The sequence below is a fragment of the Podarcis bocagei genome, assembly GCF_964188305.1.
Source record: "Podarcis bocagei genome assembly, chromosome: 8".
Classification (NCBI taxonomy): Eukaryota; Metazoa; Chordata; class Lepidosauria; order Squamata; family Lacertidae; genus Podarcis; species Podarcis bocagei.
The window spans coordinates 43,969,610-43,985,434 of NC_138133.1; the positions used below are offsets into that span (position 1 = coordinate 43,969,610).

The 15,825-nt window shown below is 40.2% G+C and overlaps 1 protein-coding gene across 2 annotated transcripts in view; it reads right to left on the reverse strand.

Annotated features, from left to right (window-relative positions):
- ARHGAP28 (Rho GTPase activating protein 28) overlaps positions 1-15,825 on the reverse strand; it is a 62,755-nt gene that overhangs the window by 14,353 nt on the left and 32,577 nt on the right. For both annotated transcript variants that reach the window (XM_081205610.1, XM_081205611.1), the window contains exons 2-9: positions 13,495-13,697; positions 11,435-11,652; positions 10,464-10,551; positions 9,090-9,247; positions 7,034-7,199; positions 3,814-3,905; positions 3,049-3,126; positions 1,321-1,483 (exon numbers count right to left, since the gene is read on the reverse strand). In XM_081205610.1, coding sequence (XP_081061736.1) covers positions 1,321-1,483; positions 3,049-3,126; positions 3,814-3,905; positions 7,034-7,199; positions 9,090-9,247; positions 10,464-10,551; positions 11,435-11,652; positions 13,495-13,697 — 1,166 coding nt within the window. The remainder of the gene's footprint in view (positions 1-1,320; positions 1,484-3,048; positions 3,127-3,813; positions 3,906-7,033; positions 7,200-9,089; positions 9,248-10,463; positions 10,552-11,434; positions 11,653-13,494; positions 13,698-15,825) is intronic.

The following is a 15,825-nucleotide window of genomic DNA, read 5'->3' on the forward strand; positions in this document are numbered from 1 at the left end:
CCGTTAAAGGAATCTGGGGGTCGTGTATCCGTCCGATGCCTGCTTGGCGGGAGGCCTTGGCACGACCCTCGGTGACAACAGGGGTGAGCCTAGAGTCGGATCAGCATCGACAGGCTCCACCTACTGGTTGAATAACCCATCGTCCAATGCCTAAGCCAATACCTTTTCCATTGCTGTAACCAATAAAGTTGTGGCCTTTTCTTGCCCATTAACCATATATCACGTGTCCTTGTGTCTTTATTTCACCACACGGGGGTCGGGTCCTCGAACCACAAAGACTCTCCTCCCTGAAAGAGAGGGGAGGGGTTGTGGTCGGGAGCCTGAGCCCCGCCTAGCAGGGGGCATAGCCCCCTGCCTTCAGCTCACCTGGCTGGCGCTCACGCCCCCTCGGAGGGCCACCCAACCAGGTGCCACTGAGGGGGCGTGTTCAGCAGCTTTGCTGCAGCGACAGCCTTTTCCCGGCCTCATTCTCCGTCGTCGCCTCTTCGGGAAGAGAGGGGAAATCATTCCCCCAGGCAAACAGAAATGCTTGAGCTGACAGAGTGATCTCCTTAGCTCTGCATTTAATCTCTCCCTTTAATCCTACGCACAGCAGGTTGTATTAAACTAACTTTTACCCATCGAAATTAACAGCCACGATGAACTCAAGTCCATTAATTTCTGCATGTCTACTCTGAGTAAAAGTTAGTTGATTGCAACCCAGTTACTTGAATGTAAGTCCCCCCAAAACTAAGTGGGATTTACTTAAGAGTAAACATTCTCTCTCTTCTTTACACACTGTATCAGGCAGATAATCCTACATAAATTAAATCAGAAAATGTCTGTTCTGGTTTTCAAAGGAGCAAGACTCTTAGAAGGAAGCCTTGTATTCAGGGACAAATTCCCTTCATACTTTATCCTTTGGGTCACGAGCAGGACATCTTTCACTGCAGGCTTCCCATCAACTCTTCTTTGATATCTCAGAAAGCCTGCCCTGTAGCTCAAAACAGTCTTCTGTAGAACATAGCACATATCAGTCTCAAGGTAAAACAATATAATTCACTTTCAAATATTTTTGTGTGTGTCACATTGTTTAATGGTGTTCAGGCCCCAGTTATCATTAGGTCATAGATTTATTGTTCTGTTAGTCTCAGTTCACCATATAAACCCATCTCTGTAAATATATATTGGGATTGCCGTGTTCTGGCAGATTTAAGTCTTCAAATGGTCTGTATTCAGGGTCTTATAGTGACTGGAGGATGCAGAGACAAAGTTTTTCCTGCTCCCTCTGACTTGCTTTTAAAAACAACAATTCAACAACTTTAATTCCTCTCTACTTACTTTCCACTAATGTGATGAAAGCAGGCAGATATTCCACAGTGAAGAGTGGGCTTGGAAGGTCTCGTATAAACATCTTCAGCAGACCTGCTGCATCATGGTTGCGTACCTGATCCCAGTCAAATGTATCTTCATCAAATTTTGCTTCAATTTCTTGGCGAAGGCTCTACAGGACAAGACAAAAACGGCATTTATAAATTACTGCTAATAAAGAGAATTCTGCCTTTTTAATTTTGCCATATCCTGTTTGGCAAGAATGTAACATCCTGAATCAAAGCAAACACTTGAGTAAAAATAAACAAATCTTTCTCTTATTAAATTTAAGTTTCTGAAAATCATCTTATATGGCTTGAATATGATCTAGTACCTATTTAGGTAGCTTTTTAAAAAACAAAGCCATAATTCTCAGCTGTTAACTGTCAAAATGCAGACCAACTTGCTTTTGTTGGTAGGTGGCAGATGTTCCAATTCAGGGGTGTTCGATACATGGAGGAAATTAGACACAGCCCTCAGGACACACCCTTTATGTGCCAAAACAATAAATACATTTTAGGCACAAGGGAACTCCAACTTGGGACTCAGGCAACAAATAACAAATATTTTTATTCCCCACACCACTAGGACAGAAAATGTGTGCAGTCACAGTGACCTAAGCCAAACAACACTGCTAAAAACAAAAGGAAAACAAGGGCTTTAATTGTGCCTTTTAAGGAGAAAAAATGCAGGGAGGAAACTGATTACAAACAAACCAAAACATAAAAATTTATGTCGCTGGCATGGGCTGAAATGCATCTGGAAAGTTATGTGGCCTAGAATGGAATTCCGATGACTCTCATGTAACCACTTCAAAACCATGCATGTATAAATTTAAAAAACTAGTCATGTTACCCTGCTAGTAATTGTATAGGTTTTTTTTTAAAAAAAAACACACCACACACCACCACCAAAGGACAACTTAAAACTGTATTCGCTAATCGTTCTCAAAAGACACAATGTGTAGCAACAGTCTGACTTTGTGTGGTGGTTGGGAGGGAGCTTGAGGGGGAAAAAGAAAATAAAGAGTTTTGGTAGGGATGTTATGAGCAGGATTAGATTTTACATGCTGGTCTTAAGTTCATTGTGGAATATTAAAATTGCTTAAAGAATAATTTACAAGAGGGTAGTTACTGCACTTCTCATATTGATGTAGGGAAATGAAAGGTCAGGCATGATTATAAAAAATTAGTGAAATAGCTCAAGATTTGTGCCTCAAGCAGGTAGAGGCCAAATGTGCCGAGGAAGTGAATGAGAAGTCATGTGTGGAAACAGGTCCAAATTCTCCTCCTCCGTGTAATAGCCAGGGCAGTATGCATCTGGTCCTTTTTAAAAAATCTGAAATCTCATGAGCAGTTGCTCAGGAGCTGAGGCCTTGGTGAGTGAGGGGCACCGAATTTAGTCCCACCTCCCTTGGTTGCCAGCTTGCATTTGCAGTGTCAATAGCTGCTCTTCTGCAATGAAACCTTGTCTCCTAAGTATTTTGTCTTCATTCTTTTCCCCATCTTCATCACACACTGTCCAGTTTTGCTGAATCTTGACCTATCCGTTTCAGTGGGCTTGAGTTCAAGCAAGCACTAGTAATGCAAAATAGATTTATGCAGCCTTACACAAGCAAATGCTTTTATACAGCTTGCCCACTTTCTGTCTTTGAAAGCTTCATTGGTCTTTAAAAATAGGTGAGAAAAACCTACGTACTTTAACTCTTGAAGCAGATCCAGGCACTCGAAGAATTCCTTCTGTTTCCAGACCCGTCTCTTCAAGCTTGAGCAACAGCTAAAGCACCACAGACAAAAGATACTGTTTGTTGGTGCAGAAATGAAACATTCACAGTTTGTTGAACACTCAAGTCTCTGAAACCATGAAATGGTAAGGCTGCAAAGCTAGCATAGAGTTAGTAATTTTTCTTTCATTGGCTAGATAGCTTCCACTACTTTTATATAAGTAGTTAGATACTCCAGTCACTGTACAGCTTTTTATACAAGAAGATCCTAGTTTTTAAGTGAAATTAAAGAACAAAGTATCTCATGGCATCTTGAGGACCAAAAATGTAATAAATGTCAACAAATGCCATAAAACCCTAAACTAGGGGTCACCAACCTAAGGCCCACAGAGATCGTTTGGCCCATGAGCCATCCCCAATCCGAGGTGCCCGCTCGCATGCTGCGCTAAAGTGGCGCAGTGTGGCGCAGGGACTTCCGTGGCGCTGGAAATCCAAAGGGCCTGAGAAGTAGATCTTGAGATATGGGCAGTTTGGTACAAGTAAAAGTAATCCTCTGTTCACCTGGTCCTATATTTTTTAATATGACCTTAAAGGTCACACTGAATTGGATTAATTATATGAGAAGTCACACCAGTTATTTTTCTCAAACCTCACAATAAAGATTCAAGCTCAAATGCATCTAAAGTGAAAGATACATTTCCACAAAGAGGGAGGAACTGAAGTCAGTTTGCTCCACTCACTTTCTGAAAGATGAGAGGAACTTTTATTCCAGGAATCTTCTTCTGATCATTTTCCAGCAGGACTGCTAGTGGAACACCAAAAAGGCCATTTTCTTTAGAAAGAGAATTTAAAATTAGAGATTCTTGATTAATAACATGTTGCTGACAAATGGTGTAAATTACTTATATATCAGTTAAAGGAACAACCAAAGAAAAGAAAAAAATCTCCACAATAAATAGGGGAAAATTATACAGTAAAGTCCTGTGAAGTGCTATCAATTTAAGTTCTATAAGTCAACAAACCTAAGAGTTACTTCATCCAGCCCACATTCTACCAGCTTCTCTGCTCTAATATCACGGGGGACTTTGTCAAAAGCCTTACTGAATTCAAGCTACACTACATCCACAGCATTCCCTAGATCCATCAATCTTGTAATTTGTATCAAAAAAGAAAGAAATGAGATTCGTTTGCCCATGCTGAGTCTTAGAAATCACAGCATCTTTTTCTAACCGCTCACAGAATGACTTTGTGATGATCTTTCCTGGTATCGACGCCAAGCTCACCAGTCTGGATCCTGTTATTTCCCTTTTTTGAAGATGGGGACAACATTTGCCCATCTCTAGACTGCAGGGACCTGTTCTCCAAGAATTCACAAAGATTATAAACAGAGGCTCTGAGATAACACCCATAAGTTTCATTAGCACCCTTGGGTGCACCTCACCAGGTCCTGAAGATTTGAATTCATTTAATGTAGCGAGGTGTTCCCTTTCCACCTCTTTTTGTATCTTCAGCTGTAGCTCCCTCCTTGCATCATTTATTCTGTTATCACCAGGTTGTGCACTGCTTTTGTTTTAGGTGAAGACAGAGGCAAAGTAGATGTTGAGCAGTTCCACCTTTCTGTCAGCCAATAGCATTTCTCCTTCTTCTCCATGCAGAGGACCTACTACTAGTTTATTCTTCCTCTTGCTTCCAACATAGCCAAAGAAACCTTTATTATTATTTTTTCTAACCTCTCTTACAAGCCTGAGCTGATTCTGAGCTTGGGCCTCCCTGACTTACTCCCTGCAACTGTTGGCTACTTGTGTACACTATTTCTTCAGGATTTTCCCTTTCTTCAGTTTCTTATATATACCCTTCTCACCCCATCTGTAAGCTGCATCTGCTTTACATGCCCTCACTTTTCTTTCTTGTTGGAATTGTCTGCAATTGTACCTCTAATATTTCACATTTAAGAAACTCCCATCCACCTTGGGACTCCCTTTTCATTGAGTATTTCTGACCATGGGATCTCACCCAGTAGTTCCTTCAGCCTTCAGAAATCAGCCTTCTTAAAGTCCAGAGATAATGTCCAACTACACTCAGCTTTCCCTTGCCTGTGCATAAAACCTAAGAGGACATTATCACTTCCACCCAAGATTCCCAATACTTCCACATCCTCGATCAGTTCCTCCCTGTTGGTGAGGACCAGGTCCAAGATAGATGATTCCCTTGTTGCTTCTTCCACCTTCTGGGAAATGAAATTGTCAGCAGGGCAATGGAGGAATTTGTTGGACCTTACATTGTTGGCAGACTTTGAGTTCCAACAGATATTGAGGTAGTTGAAGTCTCCCATGACTACTATATTTCTCCTTTTTGAATGTTTGGTAATCTGCTGTGTTGTTGTTGTTTAGTCGTTTAGTCGTGTCCGACTCTTCGTGACCCCCTGGACCAGAGCACGCCAGGCACTCCTGTCTTCCACTGCCTCCCGCAGTTTGGCCAGATTCATGTTTGTAGCTTCGAGAACACTGTCCAACCATCTCGTCCTCTGTCGTCCCCTTCTTCTTGTGCCCTCCATCTTTCCCAACATCAGGGTCTTTTCCAGGGAGTCTTCTCTTCTCATGAGGTGGCCAAAGTATTGGAGCCTCAGCTTAAGGATCTGTCCTTCTGGTGAGCACTCAGGGCTGATTTCATTAAGAATGGATAGGTTTGATCTTCTTGCAGTCCATGGGACTCTCAAGAGTCTCCTCCAGCACCATAATTCAAAAGCATCAATTCTTCGGCGATCAGCCTTCTTGATGGTCCAGCTCTCACTGCTGTAGGAAAGCATAATCCAAGTCTTCAGTCTATAGTCTTGGTGGTCTATAGCAGACACTAATAGTAAGGTCACTGTTGTTTCCCTCTCCTATAATTGTTATTTATATACTCCAAATCCCATGCTCCAGGTCATGGATCTCTTCACATGTGTATATATCCTTTACATATCCTTTACATATAATACTCCTCCTCCTTTCCTGTTTGGTCTATTGTTTTGTAAACCTTGAGTCAATAAATACACCAGTTAGCATTCATATAATGTTAGTGACCATCAGAAACATTTAGATAACAGATTTTTATAATACCTTGTTGCTACAACTACTACTATTAATTATCCCTCCTTCACCTTAAGGTCCCAGAGCAGGTTACAACGTTAAAAAAAACATGTACAACACAATATTTAAAATCAAGTAGGTCCTAAAAATATACACTTAAAAGTGCCAAAACAAGGGATAGTAAATATAAATGTATATATAGGCACCAAGAAGAAAAGAATGGATCCATGAGATATATCTTTCCTCTAATTATCAGTTTTGTATTGGCAAAATCCTTGAAATTTGTGGATGGTAACGTACTTTTAAATTACATTCCTATTGTATAGGGATTAACAACAGGACCAGAATAGATCTTATGGCTGCTATGGTCTAATAGTCGCTAAGAGACTTGTACTTAAAACCTGGAAGAATACTTGCCATCTATTATGCAATGGTTTGATGCCCTTAACACACTTCTGAGTATACTTTCTATAAACCTAACTTCACTTGGATACATATTTATTGATCAAAATGTGTAACCTAAGATGGATGTATTGGTTTTTAAATGCATTGTTAATGTGAGATGGGATGTGTGTGTCCTTATGGTTATTTTTCCCCCTTTTTCCTTTCAGGTTTTGCTTCCTTTTTCTTTAATGAATTTGCAATTTAAAAAAGCAATAAAAATGTAGACTCGCCTCTGATATTGTATTTTAGTGTATATAGAGATAATAGCTTGCAATCCCTTTATTTTTCTTACTGCATATTTGTATTGTGTAATTTAATAAAACAATTAAAAATGTAAAATAAGAATACATTTTTTTTTAAAAAAGCCTTACTGAGTAATAAAATTCTCAGAGGTTTTTGCTTTTATTTTTTATTTATTAGCCACGGTTTCGTTAACACATGCAGTTACCTCGTCCTTTGACTCTTTCTGTTCGGTTCCTCTTCAGCTCTATTCCTAAAGCATCATAGAAGGCTGTTAGCTCAATCAGAGAGAGATAGCGAATTTTCTTCATGTCATCAAGAGACAAATCTCCAACTTCCGTCAGTCCAAAACGGCTTTTCCTAATCGTAAAGTTCTATAATATATGTTAAAGAATTGCTTTAATTAAAAGTTTTGGAAAAAATATTATTTTTTTTGTGTGAGAGCAAAATTTCATCTTAAAATATGTTTGCGCTACTATTGAAATCTTAAGAATGCAATTGTGCCATTAAAGCTGTAATCCTATGAAACATGTTTTGGTGTAGACCCCATTAAACACAGTGGGTTTTCCTTCCAAATTTTGGGCTAAATAATCTCCCACTTTATAAAGAAAACATGCATTCACATACAGCATCGGGGGAAAATACTGTTACAGTTTTACCATGGCAGCTTGGCAGCTTGGGGCTTCCAGGTGTTTTGGCACAAATGGGTTGCCAAGAATTGTAGTAAAAAAAACTTCTGGAGGGTACCACATAGGCAGAGGGTGGCAGAATGGATTCTACATTAACTTTATTGGCAAGGGCAGAAACAGATCCCGTAGTATTGCATAGTGTTCAAGCAGAGAACTTACGGAAAGCTCCATACTTCTTTGGACCCTACATTCATATGCATAGTTTGTGGTTTTAGAAATCATCTGATATTTTACTTCCACAGATTGATAAGAGGACATCCAACCAGTTACAAAAGTCTACAGGTAACAGGCTACCTGTGTGGAAGGGCAGTTTCTGCCTTTCCCCATCTTATGAGAACCTCTGAAGTAATTTGGTATGAATACAAATACAAGTTTATGCATCCCCAGGGAAAGCTGAGGGGTGGAAGTCTAATGGCTTTGGTACAGGACTAAGATACAAGAATGTCTGAACACAGGCCATCTTGCCTGCATTATTCAATTACAATAAATTACTTTAATGTTAAAGGGCAAAGAAACCCACTGAGAACTGAATTCATGCATTATTTACATAAATGAAACTCTGTTTAGAAACTATTAGGAGACAGCTATAGTGGTCCAGCAACACAGCTTGGCAGGGCAATGAATTATGGCATTCATCCTTTTAAAATTTTGTTTAACAGTAAGGGGGGGAAAGCTATTTGTTCATGTTTTTTATATTATGGGATTTCCCTCACAATTTTGCCACTTATTATTTTGTCATTAAATCTGTATTATATACTTGACCTTCCTTTGTAATGTCTCATTTTGAAATATTTTAAGATAATAGTTTCCTGTCAATTATGTTGCTTTGAATGCATTTTTTAAAAATATCTGATTTTCTTCTGTAATGTTTTATTTGATGTTTTAATGTAGGTTGTAAATCGCATTGAGTCCCCCCCCCCCCAATATAAAGTGGTAGAGAAATGGTATGGAATGAATGGATGAATTCTTGAGGCAGCATCCATTCTTCAGGGCATACTTTGATTTTGATCCAGCTTTACTGATGTTAAAATTGATCCACGAACAATGCTTTGACTTTATTAGGCATTTCTTTTTAACAAAAAGAAAAGGAGGTGATGAAGTGGACTCAAGGAAGAAGTAAATGAACAGATTATCTCTTGTCTTTTGTAATTTGCTCCTGAGGCATACTTCTGTCAGGGGCAATGCTTCTTTTGTTCAAACATGAAAATATTGTGAGTTGTCCAAAACAAGACAAGCCCCAGGGTGGGCAATTTTGGTAGCTTCATCTATGCAACTTGTTACTCACCTAGTAACCATCCCCAGTATTCCAGCAGTTATTATTATCATTGTTGTTGTTGTTTATAGTTGTAAGTCACTTTATACAAAATAAGAAGTCTCAAAGCAACTTAACAAGATAAATACCACAGATAAAACTGTCACAACCATAACATTTAAAACAAGGTCTGCTCCCTCACACAACCCCCCCAAAAAGACACACAAGGTACTGTAATCTTTTTTTAAGATAGCCATTGTAGTAGAAAGCAGAAACCAACTGAAGGATTAAATAATGTCAAAATAGGAAGAGCTTCAACTTACAGGCAAGGAAGATTCATCCTTTCTTAATCTTTGGTTTTTGTGCCATTCTCTGTGCTTTGGAATAACCACAATTGATTCGGAGAAGGAGACCTCAAAAGATAGCTCTTCTTTCACCAACTGACTGTCTTTCTCGAATTCACATTCTAGGCAGCTACCAGCTAAAAATAAGAGATATTTTTAATGAATACTGTGTTCTCTGTGGAGGAATAACAGAGAAAGAAAACTGCTAGCCACTGAGAAAGCAGCAATCATTCCAGTCAGAAGACCTTTAAATTGGGGTGGGAAACTGTTAGCTCTCCATTGTTGCTGGACTCCCAACTCCCATCAGTCCCAGCCAGCATAGCCATTGGTTAGAGATGAGGATATTGTAGTCCAGCAACATCCAGGAGAGCCACAGCTTCCTCACTCTTGTTTTAAACCATCAGTGTTTGCCTATAGTGAAGGCTAACTATAGATGGAGGCCATTTGCAGATTCACAAAAGACTTGCATATATTTGTAACTGAAATCTCCCTTCCGTTCTTTACTAAGTTTCTGATGCAGACAAAGCATCTGACAGTGAAGAAATGGTGAGGCACTTAATGGCTTATTGCTATGGCACTAGCGATGAAAGCAACACCTGGGTAAGGGAATTCCAAGAAATGCAATTCTGTGCATCCCCCTTGCGAAGCATGGGCTAGAGCATTCTGCACACCAGCACCATTAGGTGTAACCTAGATAATTCTTTGTGCATTACCGAAAGAGTACCCAGAAGAATGCTGTTCCTGCTATTGCTACCACTGAGCAATGGAGTAAGATAACCCCATTTCTTGGCTTAGTGTTAACAGCATTAGCAGTGCATTATCCAGGGACGTGAAATGGCTTGGCTAGAGCAGCGGTAGCCAAAGTAGCTTTCTCCAGATGTTGTTGAACTACGATTTCAACAAGCCACAGCCATATGCAATGGGCATTATAGGGCAGAACATATGAAGGGCATCACACTGGCTATCCCTGACCTAGAGAGGAAGAGATGAGGAAAAGGAGTGGAGAAAAGACGGAAGCTGTGCTGTTATCAGAAAGCTGCATGTGCTTTTCTCCCCAACACTGAAATAATGGAACTAAAAAGTGCTTGATTTTAGCCAGATTGCGCCCTTTGTCATTTACAAACACAACCTATATTAACTGAGATTAGGCCATAAGCACTTTGCCAATGGCAGTACCTAATAAAAGCACAAATATTTTGCTCATTTAGTACACTGACAGTGGGTTTCAAACCAGAAGTCCCAGTGAGTTCAGTAGGGCTTGCTCAGAGATAATTATGAATAGATAATAGCCTATAAAATAAGACAATGCTACCATGGACCAAGAATCCCCGTGTTTGTTTAGTGTGTACTTACAGTTAACCTTCTCCCAACCTGGTTTCTGTGCAGGAATTTGGATGCCATTGGTTGCAACAGGTGACACTGGTATGGCCTCAAATGTGGGCTGAGGACAAGAAAGCATAAGAATTATTAATACAAAGATGCAATATGAAGTTTGTGTCAAGTTTTATTTTTGTTCTATGATTTACTTTTTATGGGATCCGTTATTATAGATATCAGGACCTAATGGGCACCTGGGTGGTGGTGGCAGCTGATTATTATTATTTTTTATGACATGCACTTCCTTCACCCATGAAAGTGTGTAGGAAGTGCTCAAGTACACTCTCTGTGTGTGACTGAGATGAAATGCACTTGGGCACAGAGAACGGGGTCTGTGTGTAAGTGTGGTCTAGGTGAGGCAGAGATGCACTTGGGCAGAGGAAGGAAGTTGTATATGTGTGTGAGTGTGAAAGAGAGGGGACAGAAGGCGGTGGGAGGGAGGTATATGTGGTCTGTTATGAAAGGGACAGGTGTCTGTGGTGTGCATGTGAGAGAGATGCATGAGTGTCTGGGGTCTGGGGTGCACTAAGCACCAAATAAAAAAAGAAGAGGGAAGAAATTGGCAGAATTACAGATGCAATGCATCAGTCCCTCAGATGAATCCATATCACAAGGGCAGGTGGAAAGAAGTTTGCCTCTGTTGCACATTCAGGATTATAAGAATATTTTTGTTTCTGCTACTAATTACCATCTTTACATAGTCTTCTAATGTATGGGCTCTTAAACAGAGACAGGTTATACAAAGCTAAGCAAACTGATGCAGCCCTTTTTCCTGGAAAAATGCGCATTTGCTTAACTTGCAGGTTGGAAAATTCAAGGTGTGTTTTCAGTGCATTTCCTCAACATTTAGGTGCCCACTAGTATGCCCAAAGGCCCTTTAAACCGAACCCTTATCCTTAATAAAAGACAGTTCCAACAATTTCCAAAGTAATAAGCATACTACTTACAGGAGTGTCATGAATACCAAAAATATCACGCACATCTCTGACTGCGTGTTTATTCTTCTTTCTCATGGTTTGAGTATAGGTGTTATATCTCCTTTGCACTGCTGCTGCTTGAGTGCGGGTCAGCGTGGACAGCAGTGCTTCTCCATCTTCCTCTTCAGAGCCTGATATTAATGTAGACAGACCGACATCTTGCAACCATTCAGCTTCCAGCTCCCCTTCTGTGGAAGAGTAGGCATGTGTTAATATGGCAATAAGGAGTGGGAAAGGGAAGAAGCAGCAGCAGCAGCACAAAATTCCTTAATAAGTTCTGCTATTCAGAACATCTGGCCTCAAATCTGCATGAGGCAGTTGATCCTCAGATGGGGAGCTGGGCCCCAATGGGCAATGGACGCCTTAAGAGAGTAGGTAAGCAGAGAGTGTTAAGATCATTGGGGGGTGGGGTGGAGGATGTATGGGGAAAGAGGGTGATGGACATTCCATTGTGCACATGAAACTCTTTCCACATACACAATGATTTAGCTGTGCAGAACCCACAGTTTTATGGGGGAAAGTAAAGAAGTGACAGACATTAAAAAAGGAAATTAGAAAATCATATCCCAGCCAATTCTTAAGCCTCTCAGAAAATGTTGGACTAGTCTTGCAGACACAGACATAGAAAATTAAATTGCCATCTGCTCCAAGAAAGTGAAGTTTTCCCTCTCTCAGCCTGAGAGAATGCTTCCTCGTAATCTTTATCAACACAATCTCAGTATAGCAGCATGACCAACTCATTGATTCGGCCCCTGAGGCCAATGAAACTGTATGCGTCTTCTGAAACTGTTTGGAAGACCACAAACAGGACTAATAACTCATTCTCCTGTCTCCAAGCTGATATTTAACCTCCAGGTCGCCTCAATGGCACTTTCACATACTTTTTTTTTAAAAAATACAATATATAAAGGATCTCTGTTTGGGATACATTTAGAGAGCCTGAGCATAATCTAGGCAACGTTAAGCACTTTAAAACCTGCAACACTAAGCAGACTTGCTAGGAAGTAAGTCCTACTGACTTATGTGGGAGTACTTAGAAATGAACACATTTTGGGTCATTCTGCCTGCTTCGCTGATTTCAGTGGGAGAGTTAAAAAGTTGCTTAGCTCCAGGGAATTTACTCCACTTGAAATCAGAGGGACTGAAAAGATGACCTTAATGCTGGCTGGACAGTTGCCAAGATTTTGAAGATGCTACTGTTTAAAAACACGAGTGAGCCAATTAAGGTGCACCTTTGATGAATTATAGGGCAACTTTATAAAATTACGCAACTTGTATGACTATAGAGAAGATATTAAAAACTTTTAAGTTTTCTTTTTAAAAAAGAACATATTTTCAAAAAACTGTTAACTCGCTACCCTACAAAAACCTGAGTTTGTATGAGGTCTTATTCACATTTATTACCTAACCAGTCTACCCACTATAGAGAGAGAATGTGAAATTAGTTAAAAATGTTCCAGATGTCAAAGGACTGTTTAGCAGATCAATATTTTTTGGAGGGGGGGGGATATATCCATGTGGTTGCAATGGTGAAGGATGGGACTCAGCTACCTGGTGTTTGCCTCCCTCCCTCCTCTCTTATGGCACAGACTGTGGCCCATACTGTCACAGGTGGATGTGCCCAATACATGCGCCACTCACTGAACATCTGCATTTATCTTAAATTACTACACCTATATTGTATACACATCTAACATGCAGTCCACAACGCTGTGAAATTTACTACTGGTACTTACTGTATAGATTGTACCCAGTTCTTTGTGTAAAACAAGGAGTTTTTCAAAGAATTTGCAATTCTAAAGCAGATGTAATGGGTTGTATTTAATGTTGTGCTAAGGACATCATTCCACCAGCACAAGCAGTTCTTGTGCATCAACCCTCGCCTCCTCCTGCATGCCCTTTTGGGCATTTTCCTGTGTCTCTGAAGCAGATTTGGGGAGGGCGCTGGTGGAGAGGGGGCAAAGTCCCATTTTGCCAGCACAATGTAAGGCAAGCACATGTAAGGATGTATTTGAAGTGTCTATACACACCGTCTGGAGCCTTGACATCTAATAGGGTTTGCTCATCTTGCCTATCTTCTGTGTTCTCTTTGATATTTTCTACCTCACACCAGAAATCTTCCATGGAAGTGCTGTCAACAGAGGCTTGAGAATTGGAGCGGCTGTACACTGGAGGCCGCAAGGATTCATTGGACAGCATTCTGTTAATTCTTTGGCATCGAGGAAGAGATTTCCTGCAGAAAGACACAGATTAAAGAATTTAAAAAATCACAGAATCTTACTAGTCAAGTTTTGAGTGTATTTGCAAAGACTTAACAGCACAATCCAAATCCAAGATCTGCTGGAATGAGTGGGTGGAGTAGGTGGATCTGGGGCTCCCCCGGCTTAGCCATGGCTATGCCATTCTTACATTCTCAACCCCAGTTCAGCAGGAAGCATGTAACTTCCTCAAACCAGCTGAGCGCTTATGCTGGCTGAATCTGAAGCCTCTCACAGCCACTTATCCTTTGTCAAACCATCAACCAGGAAGCTTCAGCCTTAAGCAGAAAGCCATCTTCCTGCTTGTTTGTTGTTTGGCTACACATAGCATGAAATCAATATCTGCTTAATTTGCGCCCATAGGTTGGAAGAGGTTTTTTTCAACCTTTAAAAAGGTAAAGATAAAGGTAAAGGACCCCTGACAGTTAAGTCCAGTCGCAAATGACTCTGGGGTTGTGGTGCTCATCTCGCTTTACTGGCCAAGGGAGCCGACGTTTGTCCGCAGACGGTTTTTCTGAGTCATGTGGCCAGCATGACATTAGCTGATGGCTAAAGAGAATAAGGAGCATAATCATAGCTGTCGTTTCCCTTTTTTTTAAAGGAAAATTCCCTTATTCTGAATAGGATTCCTGGCAAGAAAAGGGAAAAGTTGACAGCTATGAGCATAATATGGCTTGCTTGGATTACATTTTCTGTCAGTCACTGTGAAGGAATTAAAATGTTTCCAGCCTCCTAGAGGGAGAATACTGACCAAGAACCTTGCCATCCCCACGCCTCACACCTTCATCTTTATTTAGCCCCAGCTGGTGATGCACACTCCCATATTAGGCAGAAAGAGTTTATAGTCCCAGCAACAGGGTGTTCTTCCAACCATATAACAAACACAGAACAGATTGTGTAATGCTAGCAAAATCTAAAATAACCAACAATATTAAACAAATCTATATAACATATTCACAGGCAAAATCGCACCTACTCAACACAAATTTAAAATATAAAACACATCAGTAATCTCTAAATTGCAGAAGTATTTGCAATTTGCTCAAAATAATAGGTGAAAGCCAGACACATACTCATTACTAATAGTGGCATGACTCTAAAACCATTTTATAAGGAGGTGTCCTATTGACTGAAATAAAGATTATTTCTAGTTAATATTTTTTTTCAGATAACAGCCTAGGGCAGCTTCACTTTTACACTGATTTTTATTTTTGCATGAAGAAAGTTAAACATGTGAAGCACATTAACATGTGACAGCATTGTGACAGCACTATAAACGGAACTGTGATAGTAAGCAACCTGTGTCGCTGAGCTTCACATTTAATGTGTGTGTATTCAGCTTTACGTGCAAAGCAAGGAAGAGAATTTTTTTTTAAGGGGACAGAAAAGAAAAATGACTTTGGCAATCTCACCAGCCATTGAACCCCATACAGCACGCGATTTTGGCTTTAGGCACTACCCCCAGAACATAACCTCTGTATAAGTTTTGGGCTTGCTGTATAAGAAAGTGAAACTGTTGCAAGTCAGCTAACCTGGAATTTATCATTAGTCTATTAATTCAAAATGTTTGGCTTATTCCATTGACCTGACCTACCTTCCAACTGATGTGAAGTTGATCACACTGCCAAAATCAGTTTGAACAGCTCAACATGAGATCCGTGGGGTTCAATTTTAAGCCAGATGGATTCAATAAAATATGTGGGAAATATATAGAATGATGCTGTCTGGGTTGGATGATTGGTGGGGTTGAGAACTCCAGCCAGTGTAAAACAAATACCACCATGCAGTTGCCATTTGCCAAGTGTTTATTGCATATGCAAGGTACGAAAATTGTTCCAATGCATCCTGATCTTAGATTAACTTCATCCCAGAAAAAAATTGCAAAAGAAAAGCTCCCTGGGAAATCATTTTGTTGGCAAAGAAAGATCATGAGCTTCATGGACCATTATGTTTCCATTAGTAATGGAATAAAACAGGGATTAGTTATTTTCCTTGCTGATACACATAGATTTTTACCATGTCTCTGCATAATACTGGTGCAACATTTAAAAGTCGATCAGACACATTGATTGTTGTATAGGCTTTATCAATCTAATTAGCAGT